Genomic DNA, 19,818 nt, shown 5'->3' on the forward strand with positions numbered 1-19,818 from the left:
AATAATTGAATTATTGCGAAGAAATTGATAAAAAATTTGTAAATATTTGAATTCCTTTGAAATTTTTATTATTTATAAAAATAATTAACCGTTTGCGTAGAATTTTATTAAATTTTTTTTTAATAATTCAATTTTTTTGAAAATTTTGAAGATAATTGAAATTTTGATGAGAATTTAAAAAAATTTTTGAAAATAATTGAATTTTTGCGCAGAATTTTATTATTTACGAAAATAATTGAATCCCTATAAAAAATTTTATTATTTATAAAAATAATTTAATTAGTGCTAAATAATTTATAAAAAATTTGTAAATAATTGAATTCCTGTGAAATTTTTATTATTTATGAAAATAATTAAAGATTTGTGTAGAATTTTATTAAATTTTTTTGGAAAATTTTATTAGAGTAGTAGATACCTATTAAAAATCATTGAATTGTGGAAAATTATTGAAAATAATTGAAATTTTGACAAGAACTTGATTAAAAGTTTGGAAAATAATTGAATTTCGGAGAAGAATTTAATTATTTCTAAAAATAATTGAAATTTTGACGAGAATTTTGAAAAATTTTTGAACATAATTGAATTTCAGAGAAGAATTTTATTATTTTTAAAAACAATTGAATTTCTGGAATCATTTGTAATGTTAACTACTGTACATTATTTATTATTGTTTAAAATTTTTTTTCTTACTCAAGAACATTTGCTGAGTTATCAGAAAAATTGTAGACGTCCAGATTTTTTAAATTGGACTTTTCAATGAAGTTTAATTTATTTTAGATAATAATTTTCAAATACATTATCAGGGTAATAAAATTAAATTGAGTAAAAAAAATTTTCTATTTTAATATTAAAAAAAGGTACTGAATATAAGTGACTCCTAAATTAATTTTCCAACAAATTTGAAGTTAATTTTTATTACCTGTCGTTGAATTTTATTCTTTTATTTTTCCTTCGATTCAGCAATCGAAAATCACGATTCGCGTATCACGAGAAAGGCGTTTAATGGTAATATCAAAATGGTTTACCAATTGCTTTAGAGATCTAATCACAGTAAATGTGGCAACAAACTCGTGTGGTTTGATCCGATATTAAAAATTTCTCATTGTTCCACGATTTCTTTACTTTATATTTATTACTTTTTGTTACATTTTTTTTGTGTTCAAAAATTTTCCTTTCTCACTTCTTTTTTAAAATATTGAAAAAAAAAAATTTTTTTTAAATTAAAAAACAAACGAAATTAAATTTTATTAAATTAAAAAAAGTAAAGAAAAAAAAAATTCTCGAGATATAAAAATAAAAGAGGAAAAATGTGTAATCGTCTTTTAATCATAATGTTCATTTTGATTCATTTGATGTTTATTGTTGTTATTGCTCAACAAGTGAAGGGCAAAGAAAGAAATCAACGTGAAACAGTTAGAGAAATTAGTGAACTTCGTCAAGATTGGATGAAAGAAATTTTAAATGTTAATAAAGAACTTTTAGATGTTCAGGCTGTAATTGCTAAGGACGAGGAATCAACGACCAATTGTATGACGGGCACGAGAAAAACGTGAGAAACTTTTTAATTAGTTACAATAACTGCATTTTAAGATTTAAATTAGTGAAAATTTTCCCGCGAATTTGTGTTACTAACGTTTCACAGTTAACGGCAATTCTTTTTACACGTTCACTCATTAAATAAAAGAGAGTTTATAAATTTTCCTGTTTTGCTGAATATTTTTCTAATTTATTCCTTAGATCAGATCAAAAGTTTGATATTATTCATTTGTTAATATTATTGTTATTACTATTATTATTATTATTATTTCAATACTGTGCTTATTATTAATTAACTAAATAATTAATTAATTACAAAACTAATTAAAAATATGGATTAATAAACAATATTGTTTAATTAATTATTATTCAATAACAATGCACATTAATTTATATTTATTAACAATTGTTTTCTCTTGATTTATAATATTAATTAACAATACTGTTAAAGAAATTAATATTCATGAACAAATTGTTTATTAAATTATTATTCATTGAAAATCTGTTTAATAAATCAATATTCATCAACAAACTGTTTGATAATTAATATTAATTGACAATCTGTTTAATAAATTAATATTCATTGACATTATTGTTTAATTAATTACCATTCATTAAAAATACTGCGATAAATTAATTAATATTTATTAACAATATTGATTAATAAATAAATATTCACTAACAATATTGATTAATAAATAAATATTCACTAAGAATATTGATAATTAAATATTATTTACTATGACAATAATAATTAATTATTATAAATTAACAGTATCAAAATTATTATTTACTTGTAATTAGTCTTAATTGGTTTAATTATTATAATTTAATTGATTTAGTTACTAATTAATATTATTTATTTAAATCTCAGAAATATTATTAATTAATTAATAATTAATAATAAATTAAATAAATTAAATAATTAATAAACTTATTATAATGAGTTATTTCAATTATTAATTAATAATTAGAAATTATTATTAATTTTATTAATTACAAATTATTATTAATATTATTTATTTATTATACATTATTATTATTAATATTAATTAATATTTACAAGTAATAAATATTACTACGAATTGATATTAATTATTTTGAAATGTGGTTTGTTAAAAATATAGAAGTTTTTTTTAATAAAAAAAGAACTGTTAATAAATTTGTTTAAAAAATTAAAAGACTAAATAATTAAATAAATTTTTTAAAGTCTGGGATCTTTTTTTTAGAAATAAAAGACATTTAATGTGCATTGGCTCGATAGTGAATGTTCAGCACGTCTTAACTTCCGCCACCTGTATTCAAGAAGCTACTTATATTAGGTATGATTCGACATTTATGGAGTTGATCCTCAAGGTTTCGATTGTCTGAAGTCTAGCATATAAATTTCATTTCTTCAATAAATAAAAAAAAAAAAGAAAGAAAGGAAATTGTTTATAAATATTTTCTTTGTCGAACAAGAGAAAAATTATTTTAATTACAAATTTAATGTTTAATATATTTATTTAAATTTATTCAAAATGAATTTTAAAATAAAACACTAATGAATTTTGTTTCTTCTCTTACTTTTAATTTTTTTTTATAAATTCTGTTTTTTTATAATTTTTTTTTAATATTCAATATATCAAGAATTAGTGGATAATATCTAAAGTTTAGAAATTTATTTTTCAGGCATAATTTAAAAGCTCCACTTGTTGTGGTTGTTGGTGTATTAAAATCAAAACCGCAAGTGATTAGAGTCAACAATTATGAAATTCATCCTGAACATATCGCGTTTCCTTACAATTCTCAACATTCTGTTCATAATATTGCTGTCGTTAAATTAGCCTGCAGGTATTTTTTTAGATTAATAAAAAATGTTTTTCATATAACAATCACAAATTTAATTAATAATAAAATTAATGCTTTTTATGTATTAAATTTTAGAATTGCAACGGAACATTTCGCGCCGATTGAATTGCCAAATGCTCCATTTACAGAACTTTGTCCAAATGATAATTGCATGGTGGCTATAATTAGGAAAGTTGGGAAAGTAATTTCAATAATTTATCTCATTCAGTTGTTGCTATTTAACAATAGTAGCAAATTTTTAGTTAATAACTTCAATTAATTAATTAATTAAACGTATTTTATTCGAAACTGATTTAAGTTTAAACAATTCATTTAATAATAAATTAATTTAATAATAATAATTTTTTAGTTTATAATAATAATTATTTCTTAGCTTGTAGAAATATTAATTTCCCTTTAATCTATAATAAACATTAATTTCTATTCAGAAAATATTAATTAAACTTTATTTACTTAATTTTTTTTTTTTAATAATTATTAATATTATTATTTAATAATATTTATTATTTATTCTAATTATTATTTTATTTATTAATTTCTTGGTTAATAATTAGTTAATTAATAATTTAATACTTAAATTATTAAAGTTAATATACAACTGTTAAAAACAGGAAATAAAAATCTCGAACTCGTGGGGAATCGAACCTTAGACGCGAAGCTCGCAAAATGGCAAGAGCGTAGCGCACGCGGCCACGCTCACTGAACAATTCAAACAAAAATATTTCAAATTAACGAACGTATAAGAGAACTAAAAAATGATTTTAAATTATAGAGAAAATGAATATTTATTAATTTCGATAACTAAAAATTATTATATTATTACTACTAATACTAAATTACTACTAATTAATATAAAATTACTACTACTAAATTTTATAATTAATAATACTAAAATTATGATATTACTGATAAAGCTTAATTTTTCCTATTAACTATTAAAACAACAGAAAAATTTAAACAACAAAAATACATTATTGCCATAAGAAATGTCAATTATTCATTTTCTTTTTCATTTAATCTCTAGACATCAAATGTAATATACGACACGTGGGCAAAGCACATACCTTTAACCAGAAGAAAACGAGGATTGACGGAAACGACTATAGAATTACAAAATAACAACACTTTTAAAACACCACCTGCCAATATTGAAGAAAAATTGAACGAAATGTTGGTAGCACAACGTCGAGTTAAATTAAACGCCAAGCAAGACATATTGCCCAATAACATCAACCAGACTGTAACGGGATTTTCTAAAATGGAAAAATCAATGCCAGTTAAAATTGCAAAAGAAAAACGTAATTTTGCCATTTTTCATCAACTTGCAAGTGAATATAGTGGTAAAATAAATAAATATAAATTTATTAATTGAAAAATAAATTTAAAACTATGAAATTCAAATTCAGAAAAATATATTACTATAGTAGATAACAGACATAAAAATTACTATACTTATAATGTAAAAACGAAACAGTCTCGAATTTCTGTGTATTTCATGTATTTCTACTTATTTTTAAATATTACTATTTCCGGAGTAAATTTTTCAACGTTCACAGTAAATTTTACTTTTAATTTTCAATAAAATTTCTTTCCAAAATAGTAAAAAATTAACTCCAAAAATTGTAAAAGTTGTCAAAGATTGCAAATGTGCAAAAATTTCAGACAGATTTCGCTAAAAAAATAGTATGGTAAAAATTACTTTATTCGTGTCAAGTGGGATAGTTAGAAAAAATGAATAATAACTCTGAAAAAATTGTTAAATTCGTAGCAAGTTCAATGGCTAGTGATAATCTTGATGAACATGTATTTCAAAATGATTCCAATCGAAATAACAAAGTACGGTTATTTTCTGTAAGAGCGAGCGATGGATTTCAAGGATGTCCGCAGACGGGATCACCTGTTATGTTCGGAAGGGTTCAGGTAACATATAATTAAGACTAAACTCCTTCTAATCTACAGTTGAATAGTAATAAAAGAAATAGCCCATAAATCATGAATCTCATAGGAAATTAAAATAAATCATTACTGCTTCAAAATAAAAAAAGAAACAAATTCAAATTTTTCTCACTATTGAAGACTTTTTTATTTGATAGAAATTTATCTAATAATATTTTTCTAATGACTTTTCCCTGAAAGAAGAAATCATACCACTTCTAAACTCAAAAATATAACTATTTTTTGAAATTTTTTCAATTTTTATGAAATTAATATTTTCTAATTAAAGAAATAAATAAAGGAATTCAAAAAAATCAATAAAGATATTGATCTAAATCTCTTGTGTCCAAGAAAAATATTCTCCACATAACTTAATTTTCCCTTAAGTCGAAACTTTAATATTTTTTTCTTAACAATATTTTATTCGTAGTTAAAATTATGAATAATTTCAAATCCCAGAATTGACACACAAAAAATTAATTTTGTTTTTCCCTGATTTCCAGGCAAAATTTTGAATTAATCTCTTTCCCTAAAGATTATTCTGATTCACTCTCAAAATTATTAGAACCCAATGGGAAGTTGCCAATGTTAACGATTGGTTCAATAATGGGCCATGCTTGGTACCCAATGGTTTTTTCTTGGCAAAACAATTGGCAACCATCATTGGACCACCAATGGTTTAAACTTGGGATGATCACGCTACTGCCAATGATCGGTAGCCAAGCATCGGGCCAATATTAGTTACCAAGGAATTGCCAAGGAAACAAAATCGATTTTCAAAAGCTTGATTTTTTATTGGCAGCCAACAAAAAACCAAGGTTTTGAAAATTGATTTTTTTTAATTATTAATTAAAATTTATTTTTAAAAAATATATTTTTCAAAAATTTATTTAAAAAAAATATATTTTTTAAAAATATATATTTTTTTAAATTAATAGAACATATTAATTTAATTTGTCACCTCTGGTAAAACAAAGATGAAAGACTGATAAATTCCCTCACTTTATATTTTACAGTGGAGGGATAACTGTGAATGTCTTTGCGAGAGAGGAGCAGGTACTTATATAGAGCCAGTGAAACAGGTCACAAGCGAGAAGAAATCACTAGCATGCACTCTGGCGGCGCTTGTCGGAAGTGGCGCAACGTTGGTTGCCAAGCGCTGTGTCGATAACGTCAGGATATGCATGCGCGCCAGAAAACAGTTCCGACAAGCGCCGCCAGAGTGCATGCTAGTGATTTCTTCTCGCTTGTGACCTGTTTCACTGGCTCTATATAAGTACCTGCTCCTCTCTCGCAAAGACATTCACAGTTATCCCTCCACTGTAAAATATAAAGTGAGGGAATTTATCAGTCTTTCATCTTTGTTTTACCAGAGGTGACAAATTAAATTAATATGTTCTATTAATTTAAAAAAATATATATTTTTAAAAAATATGTTTTTTTAAAATAAATTTTTGAAAAATATATTTTTTAAAAATAAATTTTAATTAATAATTAAGAAAAATCAATTTTCAAAACCTTGGTTTTTTGTTGGCTGCCAATAAAAAATCAAGCTTTTGAAAATCGATCTTGTCTCCTTGGCAATTCCTTGGCAAATAATATTGGCCCGATGCTTGGCTACCGATCATTGGCAGTAGCGTGATCATCCCAAGTTTAAACCATTGGTGGTCCAATGATGGTTGCCATTAATGTTCCAATAATGGAACGGAGTTCGCCAAGCATGGCCCATTATTGAACCAATCGTTTACTTCCCATTGGGAATACTCAAAAAAATGTTCTATTACATTTTAATTTACGAATTTCATTAATTGTAAAATTATTCAAAAACATCAATGACTTCTAATTTAAATAAATATTTAATCATTAGTATTTTTTCGTAGAAATTAAGATTTTAATAAAATTTCTCAAAAGAATTCAATTATTTAAAAAAATGAAATAAAATTCGTTGAAAGAATTCAATTATTTTCATAAATAATAAAATTCTTCACAGGATTTCAAAATTATTTAAAAGAAATGTAATAAAATTCGTTGCAAGAATTCAATTATTTTCATAAATAATATTCTTCACAGGAATTCAATTATTTTTAATATAATTTTAAGTAAATTCTTCGAAAAATGGAATTAATTTAAAAAATATTATTAAAATTCTTCAAAAGAAATAAACGAATAAATATTAATTATTTTTAATAATTTTTGCAAAAGTTCCTAAAGAATTTTCAAATCCATTTGTTAACAATTCAATTTTACGAAATTTTGACTATTTGGAAATTCTTCAATTAAATATTTAGAAGATAAAAATTTGAAATAATTTTTTTTTAAAATTCAATTAAACTTTTTCAAAAAAATTAATTTCAAAATTCAATTATTTTAAAAAATTCACACTATATTTATTTTAATATTCAATCATTATCTAAAATTTTAAACGGAAATTAATTTTTAAAACAAGTTTTATTAGAAAATTCTACGAGAATTCAATTATTTGAATACAAAAATAAAAAAAAAAATGGTTGAATAAATGAATGTTTCTCAAAATTAAATTCTTATAAAGAAAATCAACAAATTTTTAAATAATTGAATTGTTTCGACGAATTTTAATTAAATTTTTAAGAATAATTACATTTTTCAAGGAATTCAATTAAAATTGTATTAAAAATAGTTGAAATTCTATGATGAGTTTTATTATTCATGGAAATAATTGAATCTTTGTAAAAAATTTGATTATTTATGAAAATAATTGAATTATTGCGAAAGAATTTGTAAATAATTGAATTTCTTTGAAATTTTCATTATTTATAAAAATAATTATACGTTTGCGTAGAATTTTATTAAAATTGTTTTTAAATAATTAAATTCTTTATTAGAATTTTTTAAAATATTAAAAATAATTGAAATTTTAATGAGAATTTAAAAAAAAATTTTTAAATAATTGAATTTAAGCGCAAATTTTAATATTAAAAAAATAATTGAATCTCTTTAAAAACTTAATTATTTATAAAAATATTAGAATTATTGCAAAAAAATTTATTAAAAATTTGTAATAAATAGTTTGTAAAATAATAATTTTAAATAATTAAATGTTTGCCTAGAATTTTACCAAAATTTTTTTTTGAAGAATTGAATTCTTTTTGAAAATTTTATTAAAATAGTAGATAATAAAAATCATTGAATTGAGGAAATTTTTTTAAATTTTCGAAATTTTTCCAAGAAATTTATTAAAATTGTTTAAAGTAATTGAATTTTTGAGAAGCATTTTATCACTTTCAGAGATAATTGAAATTATGCCAATAATTTTGAAAAATTTTTGAACATAATTGAATTTGTACGAAGAATTTTTTTATTTATGAAAATAATTGAAATTTTGCCAAGAAATTTATTCAAATTTTTGAAAGTAATTGAATTTTGGAGAAGAATTTTATTACTTTTAGAGATAATTGAAATTTTGACAATAATTTTTAAAAATTGTTGAACACAATTGAATTTGTACGAAGAATTTTTTTATTCATGAAATTAATTGAATTCCTAAAAAGAATTTTATTATTTATGAAAATAATTGAATTTTTGCTAAGAAATTTATTAAAAATTTGTAAATAGTTAAATTCTTGTGAAACTTTCATTATTTATGAAAATAATTGAATTTTGGAGAAGAATTTTATTATTTTTAAAGATAATTGAAATTTTAACGAGAATTTAAAAAAAAATTTTGAACATAATTGAATTTCTGCAAACATTTGTACTTTCTCTAAAATTCAATTTTTTTTTAGTGTTTTTAATTGAAATTCTTCTGTAAATCCATGATTTTTAATAATTAATTAAATACATATTAAAAAATTAAATAAAACTAATTATGAATCATGCAAATTAATTTTTTTACAGTACTTTATAATAAAAATCCCTGACTTTTGCCTAATTTACTTGACCAATTCTAGTTTTCTGACGTTTCCCTGAATTCCCTGATTTTCCTGACCTGTGGCAACCCTGAAAATGTTACAGAGTCAAAATTTAAAAAAAAAATTTCGGGTAGAAATTCTGTGATAATAATAAAGAAACGTTCACTTAAAATTCTCCTATTTCGATATATTTTGCATAATTTTCGTAAAAATAATTATTGAAAAAATTGTTTAAACATTCATGTGCCTCGTATAATTTTTCGAAGGCAAAAGTTGGCATATGATACCTTGAAAATAAAATTCCCTTTTTTTTTCTTTTACATAAAGGCTGCTTTAGTGTCAGTATCGTGTGACGATAGACAACCAGACACACCATGGAAGTATACAGATATTTATTCAAATCTCGACTGGATAAGAAAAATAACAGGAGTCTTGATAAATGATTCAGTGAGTCGTTCACCTTCTGATTCAGTATTCGGTTGCACTACATGTATTTACAATTTTTTCATCGATCTCACTGGACCCAATGAAACACTCAATTGTACCGATCTCGACATATTAACAAACAATAAATTTTGCGCCTCAAATTATGAGAAACAAGACTATTCACGTTCTATAATATCTCAAAAATCCAGATACTCCAGATTAACAGAAAATAATCAAAATCAATTAAACGAAACGAAATCCAACATTACAAATCGAAAATTTCAACAAAATTTAAGAAATCAAAACTTTCGAAATTTTCTTCAAAGAATTTTGAAGGATAAAAATTTGCAACAGATGAAAAATAATTATAATCGTGAAGAATTACCAAAAGGGGGTAAAAATGATAAAAATTACCAAATAGTAACTGGAAAATCGAATACTGAAAAGAATCGAAAATTTATGAAATTGAATAAAATGATTGAAAATATGTTGAAGGAGGAATATTTTCATAAAGACAATACTAATGAAAAAGGAATACAATCGGAGAGTGTTAATAGAAATTTTCCGAATAAATCAAAGAATGGAAATCGATTAAAGAAACAAGTGGAAATTGATAAAATTCCAATAAATGAATTTGATTATTCAATGATGAAAACGATAAAATCACAACCGAGTATTGATTATAATCCATTAGAGAACAAGTTCCATAACCTCCGGATGCTCTTGGCACGTCTCCAAAAGTCAATGCCTGCCAAGGAAATAAGGCAAACGTCCATGATTGGAAAACCAATACGAATCCTGCCATACGGCAGAATTTTTAATCCGACAATATAAAATTCATGGAAACTAAAAATACCTGATTTCTCTCCAATTTTAAAAACTTATATTTTTTTTTGTAATAAAAATACACAGTTTTCTTGAAAGTATCAAATTTTTATCAAAGTGGTTCAAATACAAAAAATTTGGATAAAATTGATGCTTGACATTTGGATCAAATAAATAGTAAACAATTGAATCAATTTTTTGAATTTGAATCAATAAATTTAATACCAATGTTTGATATCAGTTACAATGTGATACTTTCAATTTTTTAACTTCTTAACAATGATAAAAGAAAAGTTGTACTAAAATCTGTACCGTATTGTTAAAAATAGGTTCATTTACACAATAAAATAATTAAACAAAAGGCAAACTAGTTCATTTCTATTGTTTGTATTTCTCACCCTTTTTTCATTTTAAGTTCAAGATGTTTAACATGTGATAAAATGTTGAAAGAACAATTTTGAGGATTAGAAATGAAAATCTAATTTCATGTATGCTTGTATTCTAAATGTTACTTGTGAAGTAGAAAGTTTCATTTTTCAATTAGAGAAGTACTTATTTGTGAAATTTCCATTCCCTAAACCACAAATTACGATTTGAAATTGAAATCACATCGTCAATTTTGATTAAAATAATTTTTAAGAAATTAGAAAAAATATTTCCCTTCAAGGAAAATGCTAAATTTAAAAAAATTGCTTTTGCATGCATTTTAAAAATACCAATAAATCAAAATAATAATTATAAATTTTATTCAAGGAATGTAATTAAAAATTAAATGAAAATAATTATTACACTCTAAAAAACAAATAATATCAAATTATTTTAAATAATTGAATTCATTCAAAGAATTTTATTGAAATTTTTAAGAATAGTTGCATTTTTCGCTGAATTATTTTTAAATTATATTAAAAATAATTGAAATCCTGCGATGAGTTTTATTATTTATGAAAATAATTGAATTTTTGCAACGATTATTATTAAAATTTTTAAAAATAATTGAATTCCTGAGAAGAATTTTATTATTTATAAAAATAAATGAATTGTTGCGAAGAATTTTATAAAAATTTATTTAAATAATTGTTTTTTTTTCGAAAAATATAAGGAAAATTTTGTTTTAAATAATTGAATTCCTGTGAAAATTTTTTTATTTATGAAAATAATAATTGAATGTTTGCGAAAAATTTTATTAAAATGTTTAAAAAGAATTGAATTTCTGTAAAAAATTTTGTTTTTTTCGAAAATAACTGAATTCTTTATAAAAATCTTATAAACATTATTTTAAATAATTGAAAATCACAATTTTTCAAACATTCAGTTATTTAAAAAATCTGCAGTTAAAATTTTTCAAAAAATTGATTATTTCCAAATATTTTAATACAGTTCTTCGAAAAGTCAATTATTTTACAACATAACTTTACAAAATTTTAATTATTTAAAAATTTTCAATTAACATTTTCTAAAAATTTAATTTTTTAAATATTTTCAATTACAACTTTCCCACAATTCGATATTATTTAAACAATTTTTTTAATTACAATTTTTCCAAAATTCAATTATTTAAATATTTTCAATTACAATTTTTTAACAACTTGATTAATTAAAAAATTTTCAATCATCATTTTTCAAAAATTCAATTATTTAAAAAGGGAAATTTTTGAAAATAATTGAATAGTTGCAAAGAATTTTATTAAAATTTTCAAAAATAATTGAATTCTTGATTTTAACTGTACAGTAGTTAACATTAATATTTTTTAAAATTCCCTTTTTCAATGAAAGTTAATTTTTAAAAAATATGAAGGAAAAATTTCCATGTTTAGAAATTTTTTCCTAATTAAGAAAAAAAAAATTTCAACAAACGTTTAGTTTATTGAAACATTTCTTAGTATTCAATTTGATAACATACGCTAAATCAGCTTTCCACTGTTGTTTATTATCAGTTTCAATCAACTAATCGAGTTTTGTTAAAAACTCTTTACCAGTAATTTTATCGACAATTGACTATCGTTTTTTTTACCACAAACGTATTAGATGTATATTTGCTAATTTTACACGAACTATTGAAACTCTACAAACGTTTTTTAATGCTCATTGATTAAAGTCGAATTATTTCTCGACGGTGGCGAACAAGTGTATCTCGTCAATAACTTTATTTAACAAAAAAGCAAAAAAAGAAAAAAGAAAAGATAAATAAAAAATAAGTAGAAAGTAAATAAAAAAAAAATTTAAATAAAAAGTAAATAAAAAATGGAAAGTAAATAAAAATAAATAAAAGTAAATAAAAAAAAATTAGTAAAAATATGAAAGTAGATAAATACTATAAATAATACTAAATAAATACAAAATTAGTAAAAAAGAACAACTAAAAATTGTAAAAATAGACTAGAGAAGAAAAAGTTTTTTCGAAAAATACAAAAAAAAGTTCCAAGCCAACGAAGTTTTTTTATTCTATTAAACGTGGGCAATTGAGGCTCTCGATAGTTTTTTGAAAAACTTGTTAACGATAAAAAAAATTACCTCTGCCAATGAAGTTACGGGAGGCTAATAAAAATAAAACGATATCGTCATCATGGGTCTAAAACTGTTAATACTTTTACTGTTACTAGTGATGCGTTCCAGTCTGTCGGAGAAAGCTGACAATCATGGTAATAAACTGCATGATAATGATTTTAAAAGGTTGATTAACGTGAATGTTTGAGGATTTTTTTCTCAACTCTTCCTCAATATTCCATTTTTAGAAAATTAAAATTATTTTCTTTCCGGTAAACCAGAAAATGGAAAGCATAACAAGAATAAAGAAATTGCGGAATGCAATTTTTTCCAGGTAATTCAAAATTTTTCCAAGCAATTTAAAAATTCAAAAATTATTTATATAAAAAAATAATCCAATAAAATCACTGTTAATATGAAAATATCAAATTGCAATAACGAATTGATACCAAAATGTGAATCAAATTACAAATTAATCATAAATAAATTTTAAATAAAATAACAAAAATAAATAAAAAATAAATTTTTATTTTCAAAAATAAATTTTTATCTTAAAAAATGTGAATTTTTAGAATTTTAAAAATTTGAACTTTTTCCTATAAATGAAGCTCGTTAGTTTCTTGATTAACATGAGTATTGAATATATTTGAATACTTTCACGAATCATGACAGTTGACAATCAAAGATGACACCAACGAGTAAAATTCTTATGAAAATTTATCAATACATCTGATTGTGTCTTCAGAGAAAATTTTCAAATTCAAAACGTGATTTGAATTTTTTTTTCTCCCACAGTCACTTGTTCGGCAGAAGCGCGAGGCGTCAATCTTTGATAAGGCGGAAAAATCCGACCGGAAGAGTAAGAAATTGCGCACCGTTAGTGCCAATGAACTTGTGGTAGAAAATACAGAAGAAAAAGAAGGAGGTGAAGAAAAAAAAGATGAAAATGCACAAAAAGAAAATAAAGGAGAAAATAAAAGAGAAGCTAAAGAAGAAGAAGAAGAAGAAGATGATGAATACCAAGAAGAAATTATTGTCTTGAATGAAACTGAAAAAAATCTATTGTCTTTTCTTCGAGGAAATTCAGATCAGAAAATTCATTCGAAGGTCAAATTTAACAGGCAACATGAAAGAAGAGAAAAGAGGGAAACACAAGAATTGTGGATACAAAGAGAATTTAATGGTTACGATGACATTCTTAATTTGCATGCATTTATTATTCGCGATGAAGAGACACAACAATGTGGAACAGCCGCCAATAAAATCACGTAAATAATAATAATAATTCCCGTATAATCGTATTTTTTTTTAATTTTTCAAAGAAAATTGAAACTATTTTTACTTTTACATAAAAAGATTCTACCGAAAATCTTGCGCAGTTGAAAATCCGATGGGAAGATGGAAAATATTAATAACCAAAGAATCTCTTTCTGTAAAATTGCTTCTCTGAATTTTCAATTTTCTTTTTTAATTTTACAAAACTCATTCCTTATTATTTCAAAAAATGTTTATAAACCAAAGCTTCAATTTCTAAAAATGCTTCTTTGAATTTTGAAAAATATTTTTTAATTTTACAAACTTATTCTTTAATTTTCAAGAAACGTTTATAAATCAAAATTTCAAGTTCTTTATTTTCTAGAAATTGAAATTTAATTAAACTCAATTCCTATTTTTAGGGACAAAAATATTTTTTGACACAACAAAATTTGTCAGAGACAATTTGTCAGACATTTAAAAAATTAATTTCTAATTTTTATGACGCACAAAGCTGATCATAAATGCTTTCAGTTTCAATCATTTAAAGGTTTTTAATAAAATATAATTTTTAATGCAATTTGTACTCACGAATATTTCTCAAAAATAAATTGTACTGAAGAATAACTCACCTGAAACAGAGGAAAAAAATTATCTTTGTTAATTATTTTAAACCATTTTACAATTCTAATTAGTACAATGTGTATATTGTTTGAATTATTTTTTTTAATTACTTTATAATAAATAATAATAAAAGAAATAATAATTTTTAATTAATATAAATTATTAATAAACATCGCATAACAAAAATAATAATAATTGTTAATAATAATAATAATAATAATAATAGTAATAATAATAAGCGCAGCTTTGAAAAATAGGACATGTTACTTTACCCCCACTCCAGATCGGCAGCCGAAATATTATTTTTAATTTAAATTTATTTTTTTCAAAATCTATAAATAAATAAATATCTATATATTTTAATATTTTTTTATAGAAGTAAAAATAATTTTTTATTTATTTTAATATTTAGTACAACTTTAATATTAATAAAATAATAATTATAAATTTTTAGAGTTATGTAAATAGATTTCGATTTTATTTCTAGAAACACACGTTACTTCATGTGCAGTGGAGTTATTTTAACGAAAAAATTTATATTAACAACAGCGTCTTGCGTTCAATATGCACACATTTTCGAGTAAGTACATTAAAAAATTTTAAATATAAAAATAAAAAAAAAATTTTCAAAAATTTTGAACAGTAGTAATAAAAATAATAGTAAATCCTAGGAATATTTATGAATAAAATTCAAAAAATGGAATTAGTTCTAAAATTTTAGCTTATTGTTTGTAAGTTTTTAAATTCAAGGAACAATGCGCGCGCAGATTTGGAAAACTGGGGGACCAATCACAAATCACTTTATCCCCACCCCTGGTCGACGGCCGACGAACTATTTTTTATTTAAACTTATTTTAACCACAAAAAGAAGAGAAAAAATTAAAAACATATTTTATATTATATTATTATATAATTATAATTAATGCAAAAGTAATAATAATATATAATATAATAATATATTAGAAAAATAATGAAATAAATTAAAATTGGGTAAAAAGGACAATCCGAATTTATGTTCTCTTCTAAAAAAAGAAAATAATATAATAAATGAATTGACTTATGAATTATTAATAATAATAATACTAATAGTAATAATAATAAAAATAATTTAAAAATTTGTAGACATCACATTAAAGCAAATCTATCAGTTTTGATTGGCGCCGTGTCGAATGAGGCTCACGTTATAAAAGTAAAAAAATACGAGATGCATCCAGAATATAAAAATAATGCCGAATCAACAGATTATGCTCTTCATAATCTGGCCATAATTACAATTGCATGCGAGTATAAAACATTTTTAATTAAATTAAAGAAATTACATTTTTTGTTTTTTTATTCAATTTTTCAGAAAATATCTATTTGAGAAAAAAATATTTTTCTTCTTCTAAAAAACATATAATTATGTTTTTACAGAAAAGTATTTTTTCATACAAAAGACTTTTATACACATAACATAAAAAAAATGACTTATTTTATCAGTAGTTACAGAAAAAAAATATTTAATTTTTAGTATACCACAGGAAGTTCTCAGTCTTCCAACATTTCCGGCTAGATATGAAGACGTCTCTCATATGTGTTGCTCAGATACTTGTCAAATTCTGACAATCGTACAAACACCAACTGTAGGTGAAATTTAAATTTAATTTCAAAAACAAAAATTTAATTTTGCAAATTTTTCAGAATAGACACATGATTCAACTTATGGATGCCAAATATATTCCACGAACAGTACACAATGATGATGATGATGATGTTGGAGAAAAAAATAATTTTGAATTAAAGAAAAAACGTGCACCAAGTGGGAAAAAAATTAAGAGAGAAACTAATATTGCGCCCGCTCCAATTTTTCTCCTTCCTGAAGGTCCAAAAAAAGAAGAAACTACCACTGTTAATACAGTGATTAGTAATGATGCTCAAAATGATAACAATAATAATAAGCTAATTAAACAACTGTCAAATTTCACAGGTAAATTTTCCCATTTCACTAAATTCTATATTAATTATAATAAACAGGCAAAAATTAATTAAAAAACTTGATTTTAATTAATTTTTCAGAAGAAATATTAATGAAAAGTATTATAAATTAAAAAATATTAATTAAAAAATTTGATTTAAATTAATTTTTCAGAAGAAATATTAATGGAAAAAATAACCGAAGAATTATTACGAGGATTGTTTAGAGAGAAATATGATGGTAATTTAAATAAACCACAAACAAATAATACCCAAGAGATAATGAGAGGATTTTTCAAGGGAAGTTTAGATTTGGGTGAAAATAATAATTCACCTTTAACTGAGGAGCAAATGAAAGCAATTTCAAAATTTATTAAATTAATTACTGAAAAAGCAATGTTGCGAGTAGTGAAAATTATAGATGAGGCGAAAATTGATAAAATGTTCTCATCATCAAAAGAAGAAAATGGTGATTATTTAGTTGACAATATTGCACAGATTGTCAAGGATAATGTTCTACTTGAACTTGAAGAAAAATTGAGTCCTAGAAATTTATTTAATAATACTTTCACGGAACCCAGTTTGAAATACGTTCACTGTCCACCACTTGGAACACCGATTATTGTCAATAAAACTTTGGTAATTGTACATTATTTTGGTAATTAATATTTTTTTGGGGGCATTAACTTTCAATTTGAATTTTAGTAAAAGAAAAACTCTAGAGCCTTCTTTGATTTGATTGAATTTATTGACTTTAATTGAGTTTTTCTCAATTTTAGTTATAAATGCTCCACTTGAGAACGCCCAAGGTCACCACCAGGTGGCAGGAGAAATTCCAGGAAAGAAAACTGCCATCTAGCGGTGACCTTGGCGTTCTCAGGTGGAGAATTGCGTCTCCATATTAAATCTCAAAATGTTCGTTAATTTTACTAATTCTAATTTTTTTCGAAAGATTTTCATTTTTAATTTTCATTTTCAAAGTGAAAATGTAAAATAAATATATAAAAAAAGAAAAATATAAATATAAACAAATAATAAATATACAAGTATAAATTTATAAAAAATAAAAAAAAAATATTTCTTCAGATCGCATTAATTGCCTACACATGTGATGATCTTCAAAGTTGGGTACCCTGGCAATATGTAAATATTTACAAAAATTTGCAATGGATCGAAAATACAATTAATGGAAGAAAAAATCATTTAAAAAAATCAGAATCAACTTTCGGTGATAATGAAAATATTCACGTATTCGAATCATCAGGGGAAAATGATGAGAAAATTAATAAATATTCAGAAGAGGAGAATGTACCATTTGATAATATTTCACGCAATACAGATAAGGAAAGATTCAAAAAGGAGCAACAAATTTCAAAATTTACTGATAAAAGTCGACGACATCTTAAAAATATGAAAACAATTTTTACCGATTACTTAAAAAATCATCCAAATTCAATATTTCATAATATCACACAACAATTAAAATTCCCAACTAAACAAAAGAGCAGAGAATCCTAAAAAGTTTTTGTGAATTTATTTCAAGGAGTTCAACATCCTTTGACATAATCTCAAACGAAAAAGCTAAATGTTTGTAATACAAAATAAAAAAGAAATTAAAAATAATCTAAATTTTGAAAATTGTCGGACGAATTTAAAAATTTTCGAAATAATAAATCATTTTTAACTATTATTAAAAATAAAAATGGGAGCAATGATAAAATGGGAGTGAATAATAGTTTATTTCAGCCTAAGATAAAATGGGAGTGTAACAATAATGTTGCAAACGTTTTGGAATCGTTACAATACATAAGATCAAAGTTATCGTACAGAGTGTAAAAATTACCATACTGATTGTAGATATTGCCATACTGATTGTAAATTTTACAATACTGATTGCAAATATTGCTAATAGTTTGAGAACGTGTTAATATATATATTGTAAAAATTACAATATAGTTTGTAAAAATTACTATACTGATTGCAAATGTTACACTACTGATTGTAAACATTACAAATACCAGGCTTCGCACTCACCTACCAAAACCTACAATTTTACTACTTTCTTCAAGATTAGTTTATGTTTCCAATTAATTGGAAATTTTTGTCAAATTTAATTGAAATAAATGTTATATTTAAAAAAAAAATTAAATTTTTACTTTTAAAAATTATTTTTAAAAATAGTTTTATTTAGAAAATAATTGCATTTCATAAAAATTTAGAATTAAAGTTATTACCAGGATAAGAAAAAAGTGAATTTTTTTTTATGTAATTCATAGAAAAATGTCAGGGAAATATACAGAATTAATTTTTTGGGATTTTCGTAAATTGAATAAAACGAGTTTTTTAGTCGTTAAATTTAATGTTTTGATAGAAGCATTTTTAATACTTTTTTCAGTCTTGAAGCTACTTTTTGCTAATTTTCTAAAATTAATTATTGAATGCGAAGCCTGCAAAATACTGATTAGAATTATTACAATATTTATACCAAATTTTCCAAAACCCATTAAAAATATTTTAATATTTCAAAGTAGTCTTCCTCTAAATTTCTTTCATCCTATTAAATTATTAGAGTTTCAGAAAGTTTATTATAATTTTAGCAAGTATAAATCTGTAACACAGTTTATAATATACTTTTGAAGATAAAAACTTTTTTCATCGTCATATAAAGTACAGTGGAAAAAAAATTCACAACTCAAATAAGAATTGTTCCAGGGATTTTAAAGTAATGCGCTCTAAAAGAGAATATTTCCCATCAGGAAATATCATCGCGGTTAGAAAGTTACAATAAATTACATTTGGAGAACACGCTTTCCCCATAAACTCCTAATTTTTTGAGATCGCAAATTCTTATGTAATTATATTCTCTTAATTTCGCGCTAATTAAAATTTTCTTTTTGTTTTAATTATCATTAAAAATATACATGAATTGTATAATTATTATGTGTATAAAGAGGAAAATTGTAAAATAATAATTTTGAACTTTAGATAAAATCTAAAATGTTCTAAATTTATTATTAAAAGTTCAGATAAAAAATAAAATATA

General features: G+C 22.9%; 2 protein-coding genes across 2 annotated transcripts in view; one reads left to right on the forward strand and one right to left on the reverse strand.

The window, feature by feature from the left end:
• LOC122505466 (focal adhesion kinase 1) overlaps positions 1–19,818 on the reverse strand; it is a 130,195-nt gene that overhangs the window by 60,109 nt on the left and 50,268 nt on the right. The window lies entirely within an intron of this gene.
• Positions 1,332–18,899, forward strand: LOC122505459. The gene is made up of 15 exons (XM_043617085.1): positions 1,332–1,549; positions 2,766–2,858; positions 3,208–3,369; positions 3,463–3,568; positions 4,412–4,727; positions 5,156–5,307; positions 9,537–10,466; positions 13,064–13,099; positions 13,740–14,212; positions 15,310–15,402; positions 15,945–16,106; positions 16,333–16,444; positions 16,503–16,788; positions 16,951–17,414; positions 17,862–18,899. Exons 1-15 carry the CDS (start codon positions 1,332–1,334, stop codon positions 18,291–18,293), a joined length of 4,035 nt encoding a protein of 1,344 aa, XP_043473020.1. The 3' UTR covers positions 18,294–18,899.

Source organism: Leptopilina heterotoma, unplaced genomic scaffold, assembly GCF_015476425.1.
Source record: "Leptopilina heterotoma isolate Lh14 unplaced genomic scaffold, ASM1547642v1 Lhet_36, whole genome shotgun sequence".
NCBI lineage: Eukaryota > Metazoa > Arthropoda > Insecta > Hymenoptera > Figitidae > Leptopilina > Leptopilina heterotoma.